The 19,945-nt window shown below is 37.4% G+C and overlaps 1 protein-coding gene across 1 annotated transcript in view; it reads right to left on the bottom strand.

The window, feature by feature from the left end:
* Nucleotides 1–17,460, bottom strand: part of LOC149261933 (ABC transporter C family member 8-like) — a 29,799-nt gene extending 12,339 nt beyond the window's left edge. Inside the window, exon 1 of the mRNA XM_089372371.1 lies at nt 17,399–17,460. Within this exon, the coding sequence (XP_089228497.1) occupies nt 17,399–17,460 (62 nt within the window). The remainder of the gene's footprint in view (nt 1–17,398) is intronic.
* Nucleotides 17,461–19,945: the final 2,485 nt, after the last annotated feature.

The following is a 19,945-nucleotide window of genomic DNA, read 5'->3' as shown; positions in this document are numbered from 1 at the left end:
CTTCACCTTCAAATAGAGGAGACAACCTTTTGGTGGTCCGAAAGGTCTTAGTGGGGAGGAGTGATCTAGAGGATCCAAAATATGCTCAAAGTTCTAGAAAATGCTTAAAAATAAAAAGTTGAAAGATGCATTTAAAACTAACACCATTGTGTAGATTTCATCATTCTAAATCCAACGAAACTTGAACGAGCGAAAAATGATATCGTATGATGAAGTTACAACCAGTCAAAGTTTAGGTCCAAGCGGGGCAAAAAGTCAAAGGTCGACAGGTCAAAGTCAAAGTCAATGCTCAGGGTTTCGACAGTGAATGGTCAACTCATGGTTCCGGTGGTCAAGGTTCCAGGCTCAAAGTTTCAGCCAACACGTGGCGCTTTTAGAGCTCGATAAGTGTCACTATATGGTTGGTTGAATATAGACCCAATGCAAGGTGACACGTGGTCTTTACGGATTAGCCAAAAATATACGTGATCGACCGACGAGATTCAATCCCGTGACCTATGCTCTACAAACTCTACCCCTGATCTTTCGGCTATGGATGGTGTGTCTTGTTATGACTATCTCGTTGCTTATATTTGAAGGGGATAATGTTTTAAGTATTGGGGTTTTCACAGTGCATTATATTAGTTATCATTTTTTGGGATTCAATTGCGTTAAGTAAGTCATTCATCTATGACCATTTCCATGAGAGGTAGTCGTAATTGACTAATTTCTCATGATTTTTGAATAGTCCACTTAGCAATGAGTCAGTTATGACTACCTCTCATGGAAATGGTCATAGATGAGTGACTTACTTAACGCAGTTGAATCCCAAAAAATTATATCTAATATAATGCACTGCGAAAACCCCAATATTTAATTCAAAAGAGTGAAGGGAACTCTACTTAAATGGTTCATGAGGCACAATACTTGCTAAGGTTTTGCAAATGGGGTAGCAAGCTAAGTGGGCTTGATTGTGGGGAAAACTCCACAATTAAGTGCGCTCGAGCCAGAGGCGATCTGGGATGGGTGACCTCTTGGGAAGTCCTGGTTACTGGGTGCAAGCCCTGGAAGTGATGATTGACGCTATGTGATTTATTTCACTAGTTTCAATCCCACTTCTTCACCCCTATGAGCATCACCTGATGCAATGAGTGCTAAGTGGACTATTCAAAAATCATGAGAAATTAGTCAGTTACGACTACCTCTCATGGAAATGGTCATAGATGAATGGGATAGTGTTTGTTAACCAAAACAAATAGCGAAGCCCACCAAGATTGGCAGCCCCGCCATACATATCTACCTCTATGCATATGGAAAGGCCACGGGCCATAAACATCAATGTGATATGTTGTATGTGGTATGGTGTGGGGTGGTGGGTTTGTTGACCACCATAACCTTTAGAAAATTATTATGTGACATATATGTAAAATAACCTCCCATCGTATATCAAACAAATCGCCCGATCTGTGGATCGAACCCCCAACCAAGGGCTTTATAAGCAACGCGCCTAACCATTGGGCTATAGGTTGGTTTTGTTGTATGATCTATAGTGCCAATTCGTTTTGAAGTTGCATATGAGAGTCTTTTTGGCTTTTTGAGGCCATTTGGACACCCTTTTGAGCACGGGAAGAGCCTAAATAGGGGTTTTGAGGCCTTTTGAACACACTGGTAGCATTATTTTGACGATTTGGAGCTTAGATTTTGATGTAAAATAATTTTGAGCATTTTTAATAAAGAGGCCTCCCCACTGAAGACAAGGCTCGGAGACGTAGGCTTGAAGATAATCAAACTCCATTATCAACATGCTGGTGTCATTTTCTCTTATGTGGTTTGTTGTTAATGTTTGTTTGCTGCAATATCCTTTCAAGTTTCCTATGTAATTTAAAATTGAGCTCTTTTTAAAGGTGATTTTAAATACATGTAAATACTTTTAAAAAGTTAATGAACCTGTATTAATTTCGATCAGGATTTCAAATCAACCATAGGCCCGAATAAAACCCCTCAACAGCAAAGGCATCCCGTTGAAGACAAAATAGCTCTTATACCAAATTTAGGTTTTAACCATGTACATAAATTACCTGCAAACAATTCTTAAAACAGAAAAATATATAATGGAGAGAACATAAAATGAATATACATAGAGATTTTCCCCTGGATCCCAAAACAAGGAATACCAGATTGATTTTTCATTATATTTTTTTCAATGTTACTATATATATATATATATATATATACATGTGACGAAGCATTCATAAACCTCAAATCCATTGATTGCTACCATTACACATATGTACTATATCCTCATTATACAAGAACCAATGAATCGAAAATAAATTACTTCAAGTTTGTATTTTGTAGTTTGCATTGGCCAATTTATTGCAAATCATTCAAATAAATAAATCAATCAATCAAGAAAACAACTTACCAGTTTGCAAATTATGGTTCATTTGACCAATATCTCTGGATTGCATCCAACTCGTTGTTATTCACATGATTGTTCAATAGCAAGCTTGAAGTCCCATGAATTTGTCACATATCTGGTTATGTCCTTATTGAAAGGGTTCAAATGTTACTAAACTTTTGTTCTTGTACATGAATTCCAAAAAGGACTTCTAATTCATCTTTCTTTGTCATATATAGATATACTTTGTTGAATGCGTAAGCATAAATGAATTAAGAAATAATTCTATGGGTTTTGTGATTGCCTTTTGGTTTGATCAACAACTCCATATCTCTGGATTGCATCTAACTCGTTGTATTCGCACGATTGTTCAACAACAAGCTTCAAATCCCAAGAGTTTGGCACAAATCAGGTTATGTCCTTAGTGAAAGGGTTCAAATGTTAATAAACTTTTGTTCTTGTACAAAAATTCCAAAAAGGACTTCAAATTCATCTTTCTTTGTCATATATAGATATACTTTGTTGAATCCACAAGCATAAATGAATTAAGAAATAACACTACAGGTATTGGGATTGGGTTTTGGTTCGATCAAAAAATAGAGGTGACAACAAGCTCAATATAACTTATATTATCACTTAAAATCAAACCTCAAATGCAAATGGATTCAATTACAATTAGAAAAAAGACTTCAAACCTGTTGCACTTTAGATTATGATCAAAAAATTGCAATCTTGGAAAGTGTAATGTTAAATAGAGAATGATTCATTTGATTCTCACAGTGCACACATGCAGATCTCATTATAACTTGTGAATAATACAGTATTCAACCAAAGTCAACGATATATATACTTAAAACACTTATAATCACAATATTTCCATATTTGTAAAGTGAATTTGATCAAAATCAAATCATAGATATCTTCATCACAAGAAATCTCACACTAGCTAGCATACCCAAAAAAAAAGTATTAAAACATCAATCAACAGATTTGAAACCTAGCTAAATGAATGCATGAGAAGGAGGGGGACAACAGAGAGGACAACAAGCTAGATTGTGGGGTCCTCCCAACAAGCTGGATTGTGGGGTCCTCCCAACCAGCTTGTTACCTCTTGAAATAAATCAAATTACAAAATCACAAGTTGAATAAAAACTGAAAAGTAGAACATGGCATGAATTCTTACATTGAAAATATAGCTCAAAATTCTACATCATGGATTCTCAGGATCCAACACCAAGAAGAGAGTTGCTTCCCGCTCTAAACTAGCAACATAGTTTTTCAATAACATCCTTTCCCTCTTTGCACAAGGCTTTATAGAAATATTTACAATACAATTTTGGCTCTAGGCAAGCCAATCCATTAAAAACAAGGTGAGCAATTAAATCACAACAATTTCCCGCCAATGGAGATGTAGTACAACCATTATTTAATCAAGGAAACGCAATTTCTACAAATCTAGGAAAGATCCTAGAATTATGGAAAGATTGTTTTTTTTCACAAATTTGACCCAAAGAATCCTTCGTATCTCCTAAACCATGGAGAATTTTGAAAAATTGTTTAATGGGAGCCTAATTTTCCATATTTTTTTACAAAACCCATGTTCCAGAATTTTGAGATTTGCCTTCATCTGCATGCAAATCGAGGAGGAAGTTGGAAATTTGAAAACCGGGGTGAATTTGGGGGCTGAAGTGTTGATTAATCTCTAAAAATTCATCTGTATGACCTGGGTGTGTTTTGACTGTTGTGGGAGCATTAAAACACCATTATGAGCACAAACCAAGTGTTGGTTTCCTCCCAGAAGTTTTTTAATATGTTGATCCCCAAATTAGTGCAGAAACTGCACTTTAGTGCAGGAACAGGTCAGTGAAGGATAAGTGCACCTCCGGCTGTCAGATAGGCTCCAAAATAGTTCCAAACACATTCTTGTATTGTTAGCTAGCATTTGCCTTTGTGGCAAGCTCAAATGATAAAGCGGTCCATATATATTCTAATTCTAGTGCGGGATCTTTATGCAGTGCAGGAACATGACAATCTACATTAACAACATTTTAATGAACATTAATCCTAAGAAATGCATATAATGAAAGCTATTTTTTAGATAAAATACAAATCAAGCACAAATCTTCGTTATTGCATCAAAAGAGTGTAAAAGTTCACAAGTTGGTAAACAAGGAAATAAGTAGGTATCATATGGGTAAAAAGATGCATTAGATACAACAATTTTGGGGCCTAACAATAGTACACATCACAACAATTCCAGGAACTTGGTGACATGCACTTCTTCCAACATTTGTCCCATTTTCAACTCAGAAAATTCCTTTGCTTTGTTGTCTTAACATTGGTCTAATAAATATTTATCTTTGAAGAGTGCTTAAAATTGTCTCCAAGGCAACTCTTCTTCTCTTATTTCCTTGACATTCTTCAAATCTTCCCACCATATGTTTGCTTTCCCTTTCAAAATATATGTGTCTATCCTTGCCTTCATGTTCTCGGAATAGTTATGGATTCTGAAGAACTTCTTCATTCCGAGCACCCAAGCCTCTGCATCCTCAGATCTCTTCATTTCTCCATCAAATGTGGGTGGTTTGGCCTTCTCGAACTCTTTTGGCATATAGCCTCTTTCTCCTCTTCCCTAATTATGGATATGAGAATGATGGTGGTGATGGTGTCTTCTGGTAGTAGAGATAGAATGTCTACCAAAATGATGCCCATAAGTGCTCGTCCTTCTCTTTGGGGTGCTCAATGGTGCATTCCCCCTCACAATGTCCTCACTTTCCCTTCTGTGTCAAGTGCAAGTAGGGGATAATTCCCCTTCCTAGAATCTTGTCATGAATAATATATATATATATATATATAGTGTTGAAGAGTCATGTCTCTAAGGACATGACCATTCCTGAATGGGTACCTACCTAGTTATATAATTGGGACCCTCAGTTATAATCAAATCATCTCATATCTTCTTGTGTGTATTGTTGATGTTCTATCTGCAATTATTGTCAATGGTGATAAGATGTTGAAGTAGTTGTTGCAAGCATAGAACACACCATAAAAATTAACATGGTATTAGAGCTTTGGTGGAGAATTCCTCAACGAAGTGTTAAAATTTTGGGGTTGTTACTTGTTACAATCTTTACATACAACATATTTAATTTTTACTCCTACATAAAGAATGGAAGAATTCCATAAATTATGGTGGACAATAATTCCTGGTAAATATGTCTAATTACCCAAATATAAGGAATGCAAAGAATTCCATAAAATATGGTGGACAGTAACTACTAGTAAATATGTTATAAAGTATGTATCTACTAATAGTAATTTTTGTTTGAACACTCTTGAAGACTATATATGTGAATATGGAATAAGGAATAACTGAAAGTTTATGATTCAAGCATATGTCTTTTGAAGTTAGTTTTCTCAAATAAGACTGATTAAGACCCTCTTTCATAAACCTTAAGTGGCATTGGCAATAAAGAGGTGACAAGAATGAAAAGCTTTCAACTTGACATATTACTTGGCTCCTAGATTGATAAAGCTTTCCATCCATAACATACTATAATGTGAGAACTAAGTTTAAAGATCGATGACTTCTTGAATCATTTGAATGAGAGTTATGCATCATCACTACAATATTATTTGAAGTGTCCTTTGTATTACAACATGCACCTTAAACCAGAAAGAGTCTGATCGTATGAAAGAAAATTGTGTAGAATAGGCACTGGGCCACCTTCATGAATTAGACAAGCTTAGGCTCGTGGTCTCCTTGAGTGAGAGGGAGTAAGGTTCGCTAAATATTTTCTTTAACAAGATTTTGAAAATGTATCCTAGATGTATAGGAAACAAAGGATTGCTGCTAGAATGGCTAGTTATAAGACAATGTATTTTGAAGAAGCTCTTTAGCGAGTTGTGTACCATCATACATCTATATGCTATTGGGAGGAGCACTAAGGCTCCCATATATGGATGGTTAAGTTGTCGATATCCTCACAAAGCCTTAGGTTAGGCAAATTTCTTGGCCTTCAAAGAGCAACATTCCCTATATGAAGGGATCTTAATTGAGTTGGACATTGAGATTTGGGAGCTCCTAGGGTCCTGGGGTACTTCTTGGAGCTATATGAGCATAGGGTGAGTGGTTCACCATCCCCTATGGAACGAGCATGTGAACACAAGGTGAAGGGTTCACCTTCCCCTGTGGAGTACATGCCCTATTATATGAGCACAGGGTGAGTGGCTCACCCTCCCATGTGGACCCAACATGTGAGCAAAGGGTGAGTGGTTCAACTTCCCTTATGGAGTACATACCCCAGTATGTGAACATAGGGTGAGTGGTTCACCTTCGCCTATGGAGTACGCTATATAAGCACAAGGTGAGTGACTCACCTTCCCCTGTGGATAGCCCAACATACATCCTACCCTTACAGTATGGGACTCTTGGGAAGCACCTCTCATTTGGCCAATCAGTTGGGAAAAGTACTTAGGGTTAATTAGTACTACCGACGGACGTGTCAGGTACTACTGTATTCCCTATGACTAGGATGCATGATGTTTAATACTTGATCACTAAGGATCAAACTTGGTAGGAATTTTATCCCTGGACATGATGACTTGCCTCTATCATTTTGGTGAGGATGGCAGGGTCTTATGACACACCCTATTTCAATCCTTTCTTAGTGAACTATGATATCAATCTTCAACAAAGACGAGACAAGTTGCAGAGATGGAACATGATGGAAAAAATGTCATAGCAGCGGATGGATGTTGATAGGTGGAATTCCTCCCTAGTTGAGAGGGAGTGTTAAAGAGTGCAACTAGGGGCTAATTCCCCTTCCTAGAAGCCTGTCATGAATAAAAAATAACTATAAATAACTATAAATAATAATAATCATAAATAATGCATAATTAACTAATATTAAGTGTTGAATAGCCATGTCTCCAAGGACATGACCATCCGTGAATGGGTACCTACCTAGGTATATAATTGGGACCCTGAGTTGGAATCAAATCATCTTATATCTTCTTGTACATATTGTTGATGTTCTATCTACAATTATTTTCAATGATGATAAGATATTGAAGTAATTGTTGCAAGCATAGAACATACCATAAAAATTAACAACCATCCACCCCATTTGTTCTTTCTTCTCATTTCGAAGGGCTCTGTCTGTCTATATGACATAGCCCCTAACTCATATTACCTCTGCCTTTGCAAGTCTGAGAGGCTTTCTAGTATGACCGCATTCACCTCAACTTGATTTACATGAGCCCTTGCTAGTCTTCCATTATCTGCCTTGCAACTCCTAATTTCGACCCTTAGACTTCGCAAGGTATCCATTAACTCAGGAGAGTTTGCCCCTCCCCCTTGGCCAACTGATCTTTCTTCTTCCCCATGTTGCATATGGTCAGAATTACATCCTACCACCTTGTTGTTCATTTCTTGGTTTTCAATATTTATGGCATGCCACCCTTTTCTATTATGGGTGACATCCATCTTATGTTATCTTATGTTATGTAACGTTACACACACAAATAATTGTTAGTTTTAAGAAAACATCAACATATAACATTTGTTATTATCTTGGGTCATTGCTAGAAATCTATCAGTGAAAAACTAGTTGAACAATATGTCACAAGTTAGCACATCAAGGATAATGAATTCACAACATTCATTAATACCATGCTAATTATTCATATCACAAGGTAAGCACGACACTCATACATGCATGCAATCCACCACATACTAGATTTTAACACCTAAACATTTATTTAATTTAATTTCTAGAAATCATTATAAGGCCTTCTTGTGGAAGTTTGGTTGTTATTTGCCCCATGATAGAGCCCATCCAGTCCAAGTTTTGAACTTGGATGCTCTAATAACACTTGTAAAAACACCCCCTCCTATCCTCACTGAAACACCAATTAAAAGGAGGTGGTTACTATGCTGACCCAATATCCAATGTGCCATTATGGAGATAGGGTCTAAGAATTTTGGTGTTTCCAACTAACTTAAAACCTTCGTTATACATCATTGTTGCATTTGTCTCGTCAAGATGAGTCCAGTGATATAAAATTTACCCTAATCCGACCTTTGGATTAGAATTTATGATCCTTTGCATCTCCAAAAAGTTAGAGGGTGCCATGTCATCATCTATGTCACATGGCTAACCTCTTAGCGCCACATGGCGAGTTGTTAAAGGCTGTCAACCCATTTAATGCACACCTAATCCCAACTAGACTCTCGGTGCCACTTCTTTGGCTAAAGCTCCCAGCTCCACTACCCTGGAAATAACTCACAGGTGTTACCCAAGCTATAACTTCTACTACACCTTCATTGTTTCCTCTGGGATGGACCTTGCAGACTCATGCTTTCTTTACTCCAACTCCATTTCCCTGGCAATAACTCTTGGGCATTACCTCGGTTATAACTTCCAATACACCTCCGTCGTTTCCTCCAGGATGGATTTTTTGGGCTCATCTCTCCTTTACCTTGATTATGATTCCTGGCTCCATTTCCCTGGAAATAACTCTTGATGCACCTTTGTTGTTTCCTCCAAGGTGGAAATCCTGAGGTCAAGCCTCCCTTATCCCTAGCTAAAACTCCCAACTCTATTACCCTTACTATATTATCCCTACATTCTGAGGGTTAGCTCAGAATCACATTCATAAAGACTAATCAAAGAGCCTCATTCTTTTCATTCACAAACGTAACATGCATCATTTAAGCAATCGACTCAGTCTTAACTTAACAATTTTAACATACACATGTGTACATATTTGTTGAGTAACATAGGCTACATATACAACGACTTATCTTGGATTGATACTGGAGTTGGTAACTGAGATTAGGACTGCATCTCTCCACCCAACCATAGACAAGCTGCAACCAAGTCTTTCTTACAGTTGCCACCCCCGATCCAAACTCCAGTGCTTGAGGTGGGCTGTTTTTTAGAAAGGAAACCAAACCATACTTTCAGTTGAACATGATGTTATAAGGACGCAACACCTTCATCCACCAACTACACAAATTTCCTCTCGATCTTCTAGACTTACAACCAAGATTAACATCCTTATTAAGATATCGTACAACATAGAATTATTGACTCACTTTGAGGAGATAAGAATCGACATTTTGGGAAGTTTCTTCAGTGGATAAGCTATTGTTGGATAGAAGAATCACTTCCCCGGGAGATTCATCAGTGAGACAAACACTAGAGTTTCAACCCTAAGGCAACTCCTCGTGGTTCCTCAATCTCACAACACCAAAGTGGTTCTTCCCCAACACAATAGGTTCTTGAATTGCCAAGCTTCCGGTGGATTCCTTAAACTGTCATTCAAGCTCTACGTAGTTTCTTCCCAGCAAGCCTCTTCCTAAGGGTTCTTCAACTAGTCACTCTGTTTTTTCTTCCCAGCAAGCCTCTTCACAGGGATTCTTCAACTGGTCTTTCAATTCTTCTTTTACCCAGCGCCCTTCACAATGCTCTTCCTCCTACCCTCTTCTTTGTGCACTTCTAGTCTGTCGTGAATTAGCAATTAATATCCTCTCCTATGTTCCTCTTCAGGAGTCCTCAAATATTCTTCGTTTATGTCCCCTAACTAATAGACTTGCTTCTTCTTCTCCCAGGCTCCACACAACCCACTCCTCTTGGAAAATGCAACCATGCCACCTCCATTAAGTTTTTGTCCTATTTGCTTATTGTTAGATGGTAAGGACACTTAGGTCAGACCTTATCTCTACAGTTAGCTTTAATGCCCAGTCAACTTATTTAATTGTCTCAGCCAACAATGGCTAATGTATCTAATTTTGTTCGTTTCCTCAAGTGATCTCTACCTCAAGCAATGTGGAATCCATGTCCCATCTCATAGACTTTGTGTAATTACAATTATTTAGAATTGGGAGATAATTTCACTAGGGTTGTTACAATGAAATAAGGCAACTAGCTAGAGTAAACAAGTAGGTCAACACACTATTAACTGGTCTAGTTGTGAGAAGGGGGTCTTTGCCTTCAATAGGAGAACCATATCTATTACTTTATGGCTCATGATAACCCAAAATGGGTTCCCATCTATTTTTTCCTTGCATAGGTTCATTGATATGCTATGACTCTAAATTAGATAAAGGGACAATAAAAAAGCTATTGAATTTGGGTAAATGTAGGGCATTGGAAATGATCCAAATCCTCCACCTTTTTTGACAAAATTATTATTAAATATCAATGACCCGGTCAAAGCAAATTTTTTTTATCCAAGTTAATGTACAAGCTTTTATTCAAACAGGGATGTTATATGGAATGCAAACTTGTTCAATCTTGTACTAAGAAATTCGCTATGAAACCCAATCTTAATCATGAAACTAGTTTAAATAAACACCCCAACACAAGAATGGTGATGATACTCTTCGCTAAGTGGTTCGATATTAAAAAAAGCACATGAATTATATGAATGCAATAAATGTGCATATTTTCATATTTTTTGGTTGTGATTTATATAAATTATATGCATGCATGTTTAAAATATATTATTCTCAATGTATATCTATTTGAAATCTTGGGAAGATTTATCTATCTTATTTCTTTCTTTCTTCCTTTTTAATTTATTATATTTTAAAAGAGAATATACATGAATTTTAAAGGATTTTGTAAATGAAACTTAAAACTTACAATATCCAAGTCCAAGAAGGCTTACTCATATATGCATTTTGTCATATCATATATACCTTTATCATTAACTTAAAGCAAATTCTAGATTTTTTTTCTATCACTGAATCCACTTACATACTCGAAATACAAATAAATAAAACGAGGGTACCTTTGATAATTAAAAAACAAAAGGTATGTCTTCTATCACTTGACTATCATAAAATTCATGAGAGACCGATGGGCCATCAAGAAATGTTAAGGCTTCCATTGGGAGCATATATGTTATTTTGTTCAACTCTTGGGGAAATGTTAGTGAAGGTGGTCCATTCGAAGCCTATGCATAGACTCATGAACAAGATTCAACAAGGACTAAAGACATAACACTTGAATATTAACTTTGTCATTAACCTAGTTAATTAGTAAATTGAAGCATTATGTTGCTTTGTCGTGTAATTAAATGAAGTATAGAGATATAAAATAGTCTATTAGTTTATATAATGTTGTATGTATAAGTAATATGAGAGATATAACTTGCGTATAAATATATTTCGTTTTATTTGGTGGGTTAACTTAAGTGGTTAAGTCCCCGAGCTAACTACTTCGTAATATGTTAATACTCAATGTCCTTATCAATTATTATAGTCTATATCAATGATTTACCTAGCAACCACTAGTAAATGACAATGAATTTATTGGGGATCTCCCATATGTGATTACATATATGTATCTAGCTTGTGGAAATGGAGGAGGAAGGCCTTTATAAATGGAGGAGGAAGGCCTTTATTTATAAATGAATTTGAAACATGAATGAAAGTCTCTTCCCACATGAATGCAATAACTCAAGGGAAGTCAATGACTAAACATATTAATGGATTGACTCATTTGTAATCAATGTCGCCCAACCAAGACCCATCATGAGATGATTGAATCATAAATAGATCACATTATTTGTTGAATTCAATTTTGAACTTAGAACATCCACTTCTCGAAGGATTAAGCATGCAATAATGCACATAATAAAGGGGTAAGTGTGCAAGCCCTAATAAATACATTACATTGTTCGACTTTGGTTTTCATTTTAGGACATGTCTTTTTATCCGTGTTTTGAGCATTGTAAGTGAGTTTCTTAATGTAACACAATGTCACTAGTGTAATTTAAGACGTGTTCTGCAAAAAAACAAAACAAAAAAACATGTTTTGCAAGAAAGAGGATGAAAATGGCATGTGAACAATCATTAAAATTCCTTTTGTTGGAGATACATTCACTTTTATTAAACAAGATACTAGATGGGTATTAAAATATGTACCAAGCAAAAGGTAGGTACTAAGTAACATAAGGATTTTATCCACCTCATCACTTTTGTTTTTTATTTGTTTAATCACTGAAAATTCATAAAGCTTTGCAATATCTTCTTGAACATGTCAAGGATTGAGTGTGTCATATAAACTAGCGGATCTACATGGTACTTAGTCAAAGTGACTATGATTTTTAACATTCAATGTTTTCTGCGTTTTTTTATGGAGCGATACATGTATTTTAGGAGACACCCTTTTAGGTGGATCTCCTATTGTAATGCTTGTAAAAGTGAAGGTCAATAATAATAGGTATCTATTAAGTTTTATGGTTTGAATGTGATCAATTTGAATTAATTTGTCTTTAAAATTGTGGATCATTGTTTGTGTTATTTTTGTCAATGAGAATCTATGTTAATATTTCTGTGTGCATTGTGCTCCAATGTTGCAAAAGACATAAGATGTGTAGGTGAGTAACATTTTCATGTGAATCTCTTCTTACAACACTTGTAAGATTGAAGGTCAAGAAAAAAAGTATCCATTAAGTTTATAGTTTGAATGTGACATAAATTTTATTTCTATGATTATGGATCAATGTTCTTGCCGCTTTCATTAACAACAATCCATGTTAATATTTTTGTGTACATCGTTCTCCAACGTTGCAAAGGGCATAAGCTATGTATGTTAGCAATTCAGTTAATGATATGTTTATGATTAATCTTATAGGTTGATCAGTTTATTCGCCACATGGGTGTAGCTTGAGTGCTTATGAGGAAAATCATCGCTATCCCCATACAATTTCAACTCTCATATTGTGATATGACACTCTTTATAAACCTTTTATTAGATATCATGAGATTGTTAAGAAAGCCTCAAGCTTCGATATAATATAGTTTATATACCATCCTCTAAACAAGCAGAAGTGCTTAGTGGATATCCTTGTGAAATACATTTCAAATCATTTTTTTGTGTTTTTTAATAACTTGTTTCATTATCTTGTGAATTTGCAAAGTTTATGTGAAAGAAATTCAAATGAATTGGGTTTCATCCTCTAAACATTTGGATTAATTACATTAATTCATGGTGATACAATAAAATAATTTAATATGAGATTTGAGTGGAAGAATTAAAACGAGATAACACTAAATTAAAAGGTACAAGAGATGATGATTCTTCGTCTACCAAATATTTTTATATCATGATTCTTTTGTTTGGACACATTTTCCACCATTATTGGGACTTGGTTAATGACCAAAAGAACAAAATTATTTGGACTTTAATATTGTTGCAATCAAGACGCGATAAATGATGAAAAAATAAAAAAATAAAAAAGAACTATGGTATGGTTGCAATTGAGACCCTATTATTATTTAACAAGATGCCAATAAAGATGTTATTGATGTAAAATGTGGCATACATATTGGAGACAAAAAATACATAAATTTCTATTTAATTTTGTCCTTTTTTTTAACATAAATGAGTATTGATTTTCATTAAATATGTGCCCGGTCACAGCAAATACCTGGGAGAATTACATTAACAACATGTTCAAAAACATTTGGAGTGCCAAATTTCTTCTAGTGTCCCTTACCCAGATTACAACAAAAAGACCCAATCCTACCAACACTCTTATTAGCCTAGTAGAGTATACTCAACAAAATTGATACAAAATACATATGCATTTAAACCCAAACATGACAAAAATGTTTAATCTTTATGATCTGAGGGTCTATTGAGGTCGATGTCATGATGGTGCTCTGGAGAAGCATTGGCTGAATGAACCACCTGTAATTGAAATTCGGTGATGATGCTTCTCAGAGCATCAATTTCGTCTTCTAAGCTGGAAAATTTTTGCTGCAGGGCCAGAAGAATGTCGAGATGGTTGCATTCTAAACTTTGTTGTTGATACATCCGAACATTTAAGTCATAGACCTTCAGATTGAGAGCATCATGCTCCTTCTTACAATGATCATAGATGGAGGATGTTAAGGACTAAGTTTCAGAAGAGTTTGAATCCATGATAGGGATGGGGCAAATCTTATAACCAACAGGAGATGTTGTTGCACCAAAGTTGCAGAGAGGCAGGTACCTAGAACTACCACAAGCTAGTGTTCTGCTTGCAGAATTCCCACCCAACAGCACCCCCATCAAACAGATATAAGGGGTGGGACTTATATTCCCAAAAACGCATAAAGAGGAGTCGAACCACAACTGAATTAAAAAAAATATATATATATTAAATGATAATTGTTGACCGAGAGCTCAATTGCATTTAAAGTCAGGGAATTGGAAATTGGGAGGCTTACCTTCAATCTCAAGAGGCTGAAGCGCCACATAACCCAACGACAATTGTGTTACAACCCCACTAGATTAACCCAACAAAGGATAACCCTCAGCCAAACTCGAAGCTCATCGTAAAGCTTCCAATAATGTCAGTGACTGGACACCACCCTAAAGATGAAGGAGACCAACTCCAAAGCTTGTCGAGAGAGCTTAATTCTCAACCAACACCACCCATAGCTTACAATGAACCCAAGGCGCCTGCAACATATTTATGATCCTCGCTCCATTGAAATTGTAGTCGATCCATCATCTAAGAATGATTGTTTCTTGTATGCTTGAGCATAAAAATGTAGAAAATCATGTAGATTCACAAGCTAATGCAATTTGCTAAAGAAAGAGACAACAATCTACTTCTACTCTTTACAGCAGAAGCCCATAACCATCGAGCAAACAATAATCAATAGAGGAAGAGAATCAAAGGCACATAACATAATAAATATCCGGGGAACGCCAGAGCTCAAAACCCCACTATCTGTTTTGTATTAATCCAGAAAATCAAGCTGAAATTACAATGCTTGTTCTCTCTAGAACAATCCCAACACTCAACAAATTCAATCTCTAACTCATAAGCAAGATCAAGTCTAAAGCTTAGCCTCTTCACAAGCTCTCCAAGTCTCTATTCCAATGTGTAATTCCTATGAAGGATAGATTGTATTTTAAGGGAAATAAAGCCTCTAAAAATAGTGTAATCCCTCAAGGACCAATTCCTGAATGCATGCACTATTAGTGCAACTCAGAAAAATCTAAAACAAATAGTACACTATCCCTACACTCTAGTCTCAACTGGGTCTTTGTCATAATCAACATGCATGAGTTTCTGATGAGTAAATATTCAGTTAACTATAGTAGCATTGATGGAGTTCATTAGTGTCACCACTAACTGTTAACTCACTATTAGTTCTCTCAATCAGTTTGAGAACTAATTTAACTGAACTGACTCGTTAAACTAATTCTTCTATTTTACAACTCACACTAGACTCCTACAAAGTATGGAGAACATACACATGACTTCCAAAAGACTTCCAACTCGAATTTTCTAAGTTAAGTAAGTTTAATAAACTTAATTTAACTATTTTAAGTTGTTATGAGAATAGAATTCGAATTTAATTCACAGTTTAATTCAAGGACAAATTAGTTTGGAATTTCTTATTGTCATTTCTCAACACTCCCTCTCAACAAGAAAGGGATAATCAACTACCCCGATCTTGTCTCTATGAAACTCAAATTTACATCTTGACAATGCCTTTGTCAAGATGTCAGCATCTTGCTCCTCCGTGGGAATGTAATCTAACAACATGATCCGCCGCAATACACAATATTTGAGATGATGATATCGGATATCATTGAAGATCCCTCCTGATGTGCTCTTCCTATCGGTTGGACACCCTACCCAATCCGCGTCGATGAAGCCTTGAATCTTCACTCCCTCTATCCATTTGTACCATAACCCAAACTGAGTAGTGCCCCTGAGGTATCTCAATACATGCTTTTTCACCTTCCAATACAACTTGGTAGGCCTAGCCATTGCTTGAATAAGTTGGTTAACTACATAGCACATATCCAGTCATGTGTTCACTAAGTACATGAGTGAACCCACAAGCTACCTGTAAATAGTAGCTTCCACTACTTCCCCTAGCGTAGCATCCCCCTTCCTCCATTTACCAGCTAGAGGAGTCTCCATGGGTTTACTTCTCTCCATGCAGAATCACATGAGTATCTCATTGGCATACTTTCCCTGAGATACGAACAACTCCCCATCTCTCTGCCATACCTCCATGCCAAGAAAGTAATGCATGAGCCCCATGTCTTTCATCTCAAACTCCATTGCAAGATTTGATGAGCTTCTCATCATCTGTCAGTATAAGATCATCTACATAAAGTACAATGATCAACAACTTACCTTCCACCACTATGTGATACAAGTTCGCATCCGCTTCACTCTTCGTGAAGCCCAACCCAGTGAAGTAGCTATCTATCCTAGTGTACCAAGCATGGGATGCTTGCTTCAGCCCATACAACGCTCTTTTGAGTCGGCACACAAGCGACTCACGGTCCAAGGTTTCAAAACCTTCAGGCTACTCTATGTACTCCTCTTCCTCAATCAGGCCATTGAGGAAGGTAGTCTTCACATCCATCTAATGGATCTTCCAACCCATCTGTGTTGATAGTGCCAAAATAGATCTGATTGGCAAGTACCTTGCAATGGGAGCAAAGGTCTCATCATATTCAATACCCTCTAGCTGTGAAAAGCCATAGGCCACAAATCTGGCCTTATGCTTCTCCACACTACCATCTGCAGCTTGCTTTACCTTGTAAAGCCAATGAGAGCTCACAACTGACTTGTCCTCCAGTCTCGGGACCACATCCCAAACACTGTTTCAAACTATGGAGTCATACTCCTCCACCATCGCATCAACCCAAACCAGTTGCTACACTACTTCTTGAAAGGAAGATGACTCTGTCACAACACATGCACCCATAAGTGCCATGTATCCAATGTACCTCTCTGGTGACCTCCTATGTCTGCGCTGAGAAGAGGGTGCTCCCACATTCTCCCGTGCATCATCCAACAATCTGTCAGCCTCTCTAGTGCGCTTTCTTCCCTCTCTAGAAGACTGCTTGAGTGGATGCCTCCACTCTCTGAACCTCTGCATGTGGCTGCTCCACATCAATCTAAGGCCCCTCAACCTTAGGAGATAAAAGCTCCTCATTCGCATGTAGCTCAATCTCCCTCTCAAGGGATACTCACATGGCCTTTTCCTCATCAAACCTAATATCCCTGCGAACCACTGCCATCCGACTAGTCGGCATGTACACCCGATAGTTGTGGGGTGTATCAATGTACCCCACAAAGATCCCCAACTCTGATGTTGGCTCAAGCTTCTTCCATGCACCTTTGGTCACATGGCAATAAATCGATGACCCAAAAATGAAGTGACCAACATCTGGCCTCTTACCAGAATAAGCCTCCTCTGTGTCTTCATCTCAAGTATTCGATGTGGGCTACGGTTCTGAGCATAAATCGTTGTGTTGCATGCCTCAGACCACAAGTGTAGTGGTACGCCCTGATCATGCAACATCGCCCTTGCTGCCCCTTCTATGCTCCTGTTCTTCCTCTCAACAACCCCATTTTGTTGAGGGTTCCATCAACTCTCGTTTAATCCCTTCCGTTGCACAGAATTTCTTAAACTCATTGGAGACATACTCACCACCATTATCACTCCGTAGAGCTTTAACCTTCTTGCCAGACTCTTTCTCTACCAATGCTTTGAACTCACAAAACTTTGTGAAAGTTTGATCCTTTTTTTGCATAAAAAATACCCAACATTTACGAGAATATTCATCAACAAATATAACATAATACCTGTGTTTGGTCATGGATGTTGTTGAGAATGGTCCACACACATCTGAATGGACTCTCTCCATAATAGACTATGCTCGACTGTGTCTATCTCCAAAGGAAGACTTGGTGTATTTTCCCAAAGTATAACCCTTACATGTATCAACTTGCTCAAACGTGCCTTTGGGAAGACCAGTAGAGATTTGCTACAATATCTTCAAAGCCCCATGATGCAAGTGGCCCAATCGCCTATGCCACAACTCGTTGACGTCTCGACTCAACATCTTTTCCGCTTTTGAGCTCAAAGCAGCACAATCCTCTACCTCTATCTTCTAGAGATTCTGAACTCGAATCCCTATCTTCTTTACTTGACCCGTGGCTATGTGTTGAAGGAACGCCTTTCCTTTCGAAAATTTCACATCATAGCCTCTATCCTCAAGCATGGCAATAAATACCAAGTTCTTTGTCAGTCCAGGTACATGCATAACATTCTTCAAGGTGAGTGGAGCCGCATGGTCCCTCTGAAAAGTAATAGTGCCCACACCAGTAACAATATACTTACTGTCATCACCCATCTCAATATGCATCTTGAGATCTTTCTCCTCTAGTTCACTGAATAACTCTTTGTCGCTAGTCATGTGGAATGAAGCTCCACTGTCTAAGTACTAGACACTTCCCATCATTGAAGACACCATGCATGCAATGAGGGAAAGTCAAATTCGAATTGTGAGGCCAAAGCCTCACACGCTGCTCCTCCTAAGGACTTCTCCTTGGACTTCTTCAATGGACAATTTGTAGCAAAGTGACCCATCTTGTGACAATGAAAGAATTTAACTTTCGCCATATCCTTCTTCTTACCACCATGATAAGAATTTGATGTGGAATGGGAAATTTTACATTTCCCCTTCCTTGCCTTAATCGCTAAGGCACAATTATCTTCATCATCAGTCTTTGATGAAGATCCATCCCTGGTGTTCCTCCTGATCTCATCACGCATCAAATACGACCATAGTCGTTCCCAATCTGGCATCTTCTCCTGACCATTGACAGAGTCCTGATAACTATGCCAACTCTTTGGGAGTCCAAGAAGAGAAAGGCTCACCATATCCTCCTCGGCAACCATGATTCCAACACTTCCAAGTTCATCCTGACATTGAGTGAAATTGGTCAAGTACTTTGGAATCGTCTCACCTTTCTCCATCTTGATTTTACGAAGTTTATCCTTTAGTGCAAACTTGTTTTGATCACTGCTATTCTGATACAAGTCCGTCAATGTTTTCCACATAGCATGCAGGGTTTCCTTTCCATGGAGACTCGAGACAATATGATCTCGAACTCCATCAAGGATTATCTGCCTTGCCTTCGCCACACACTTATTCCACCCAACTAAGTTTTGTGCATCAATAGCTTTTGGATTAGAAATTGATTGTTCAACAAATTCCTTCAAGCCATTGTCCTCTAGCACAACCTCCATTTTGTCCCTCCGGTCTATGAAATTCGAGATGCCTTCCCAGGCATACTCAAGCCTCAACCCATGGACGCCATATGTTGATCATGAAGTATGTACTGAAAATTCGACTTTCACCTGTAACCCAGAAACTCAAAACTTCTAAATCTCCTCTAGAGAGTTGATTTTAAATTAGCGATATCTCCCTCATCCGAACTTCAATTCAACTGACTTTTTTTTAATTTGGGTATCTTTTCCCAAGGAATCCAGATCTGCAATTTTTTCCTGAAGATTTTGCACAGAAATTCTCATATTTTCTCTACAAACTCTCAGCCCAAAAGACAATCTTGCTTTGATACCATGTAGAAAATCCTATAGATTCACAAGCTAATGCAATTTGCTAAAGCAAGAGACAAGAATCTACTTCTACTCTTTACAGTGGAAGCCCATAAACATCGAGCAAACAATAATCAATAGAGGAAGAGAATCAAAGGCACATAACACAATAA

Source organism: Pinus tabuliformis, chromosome 6 (genome assembly GCF_031772625.1).
Source record: "Pinus tabuliformis cultivar Carrire ecotype Pingquan chromosome 6, CPIR1, whole genome shotgun sequence".
Lineage (NCBI taxonomy): Eukaryota > Viridiplantae > Streptophyta > Pinopsida > Pinales > Pinaceae > Pinus > Pinus tabuliformis.
This window is presented reverse-complemented; position numbering and strand designations above follow the sequence as displayed.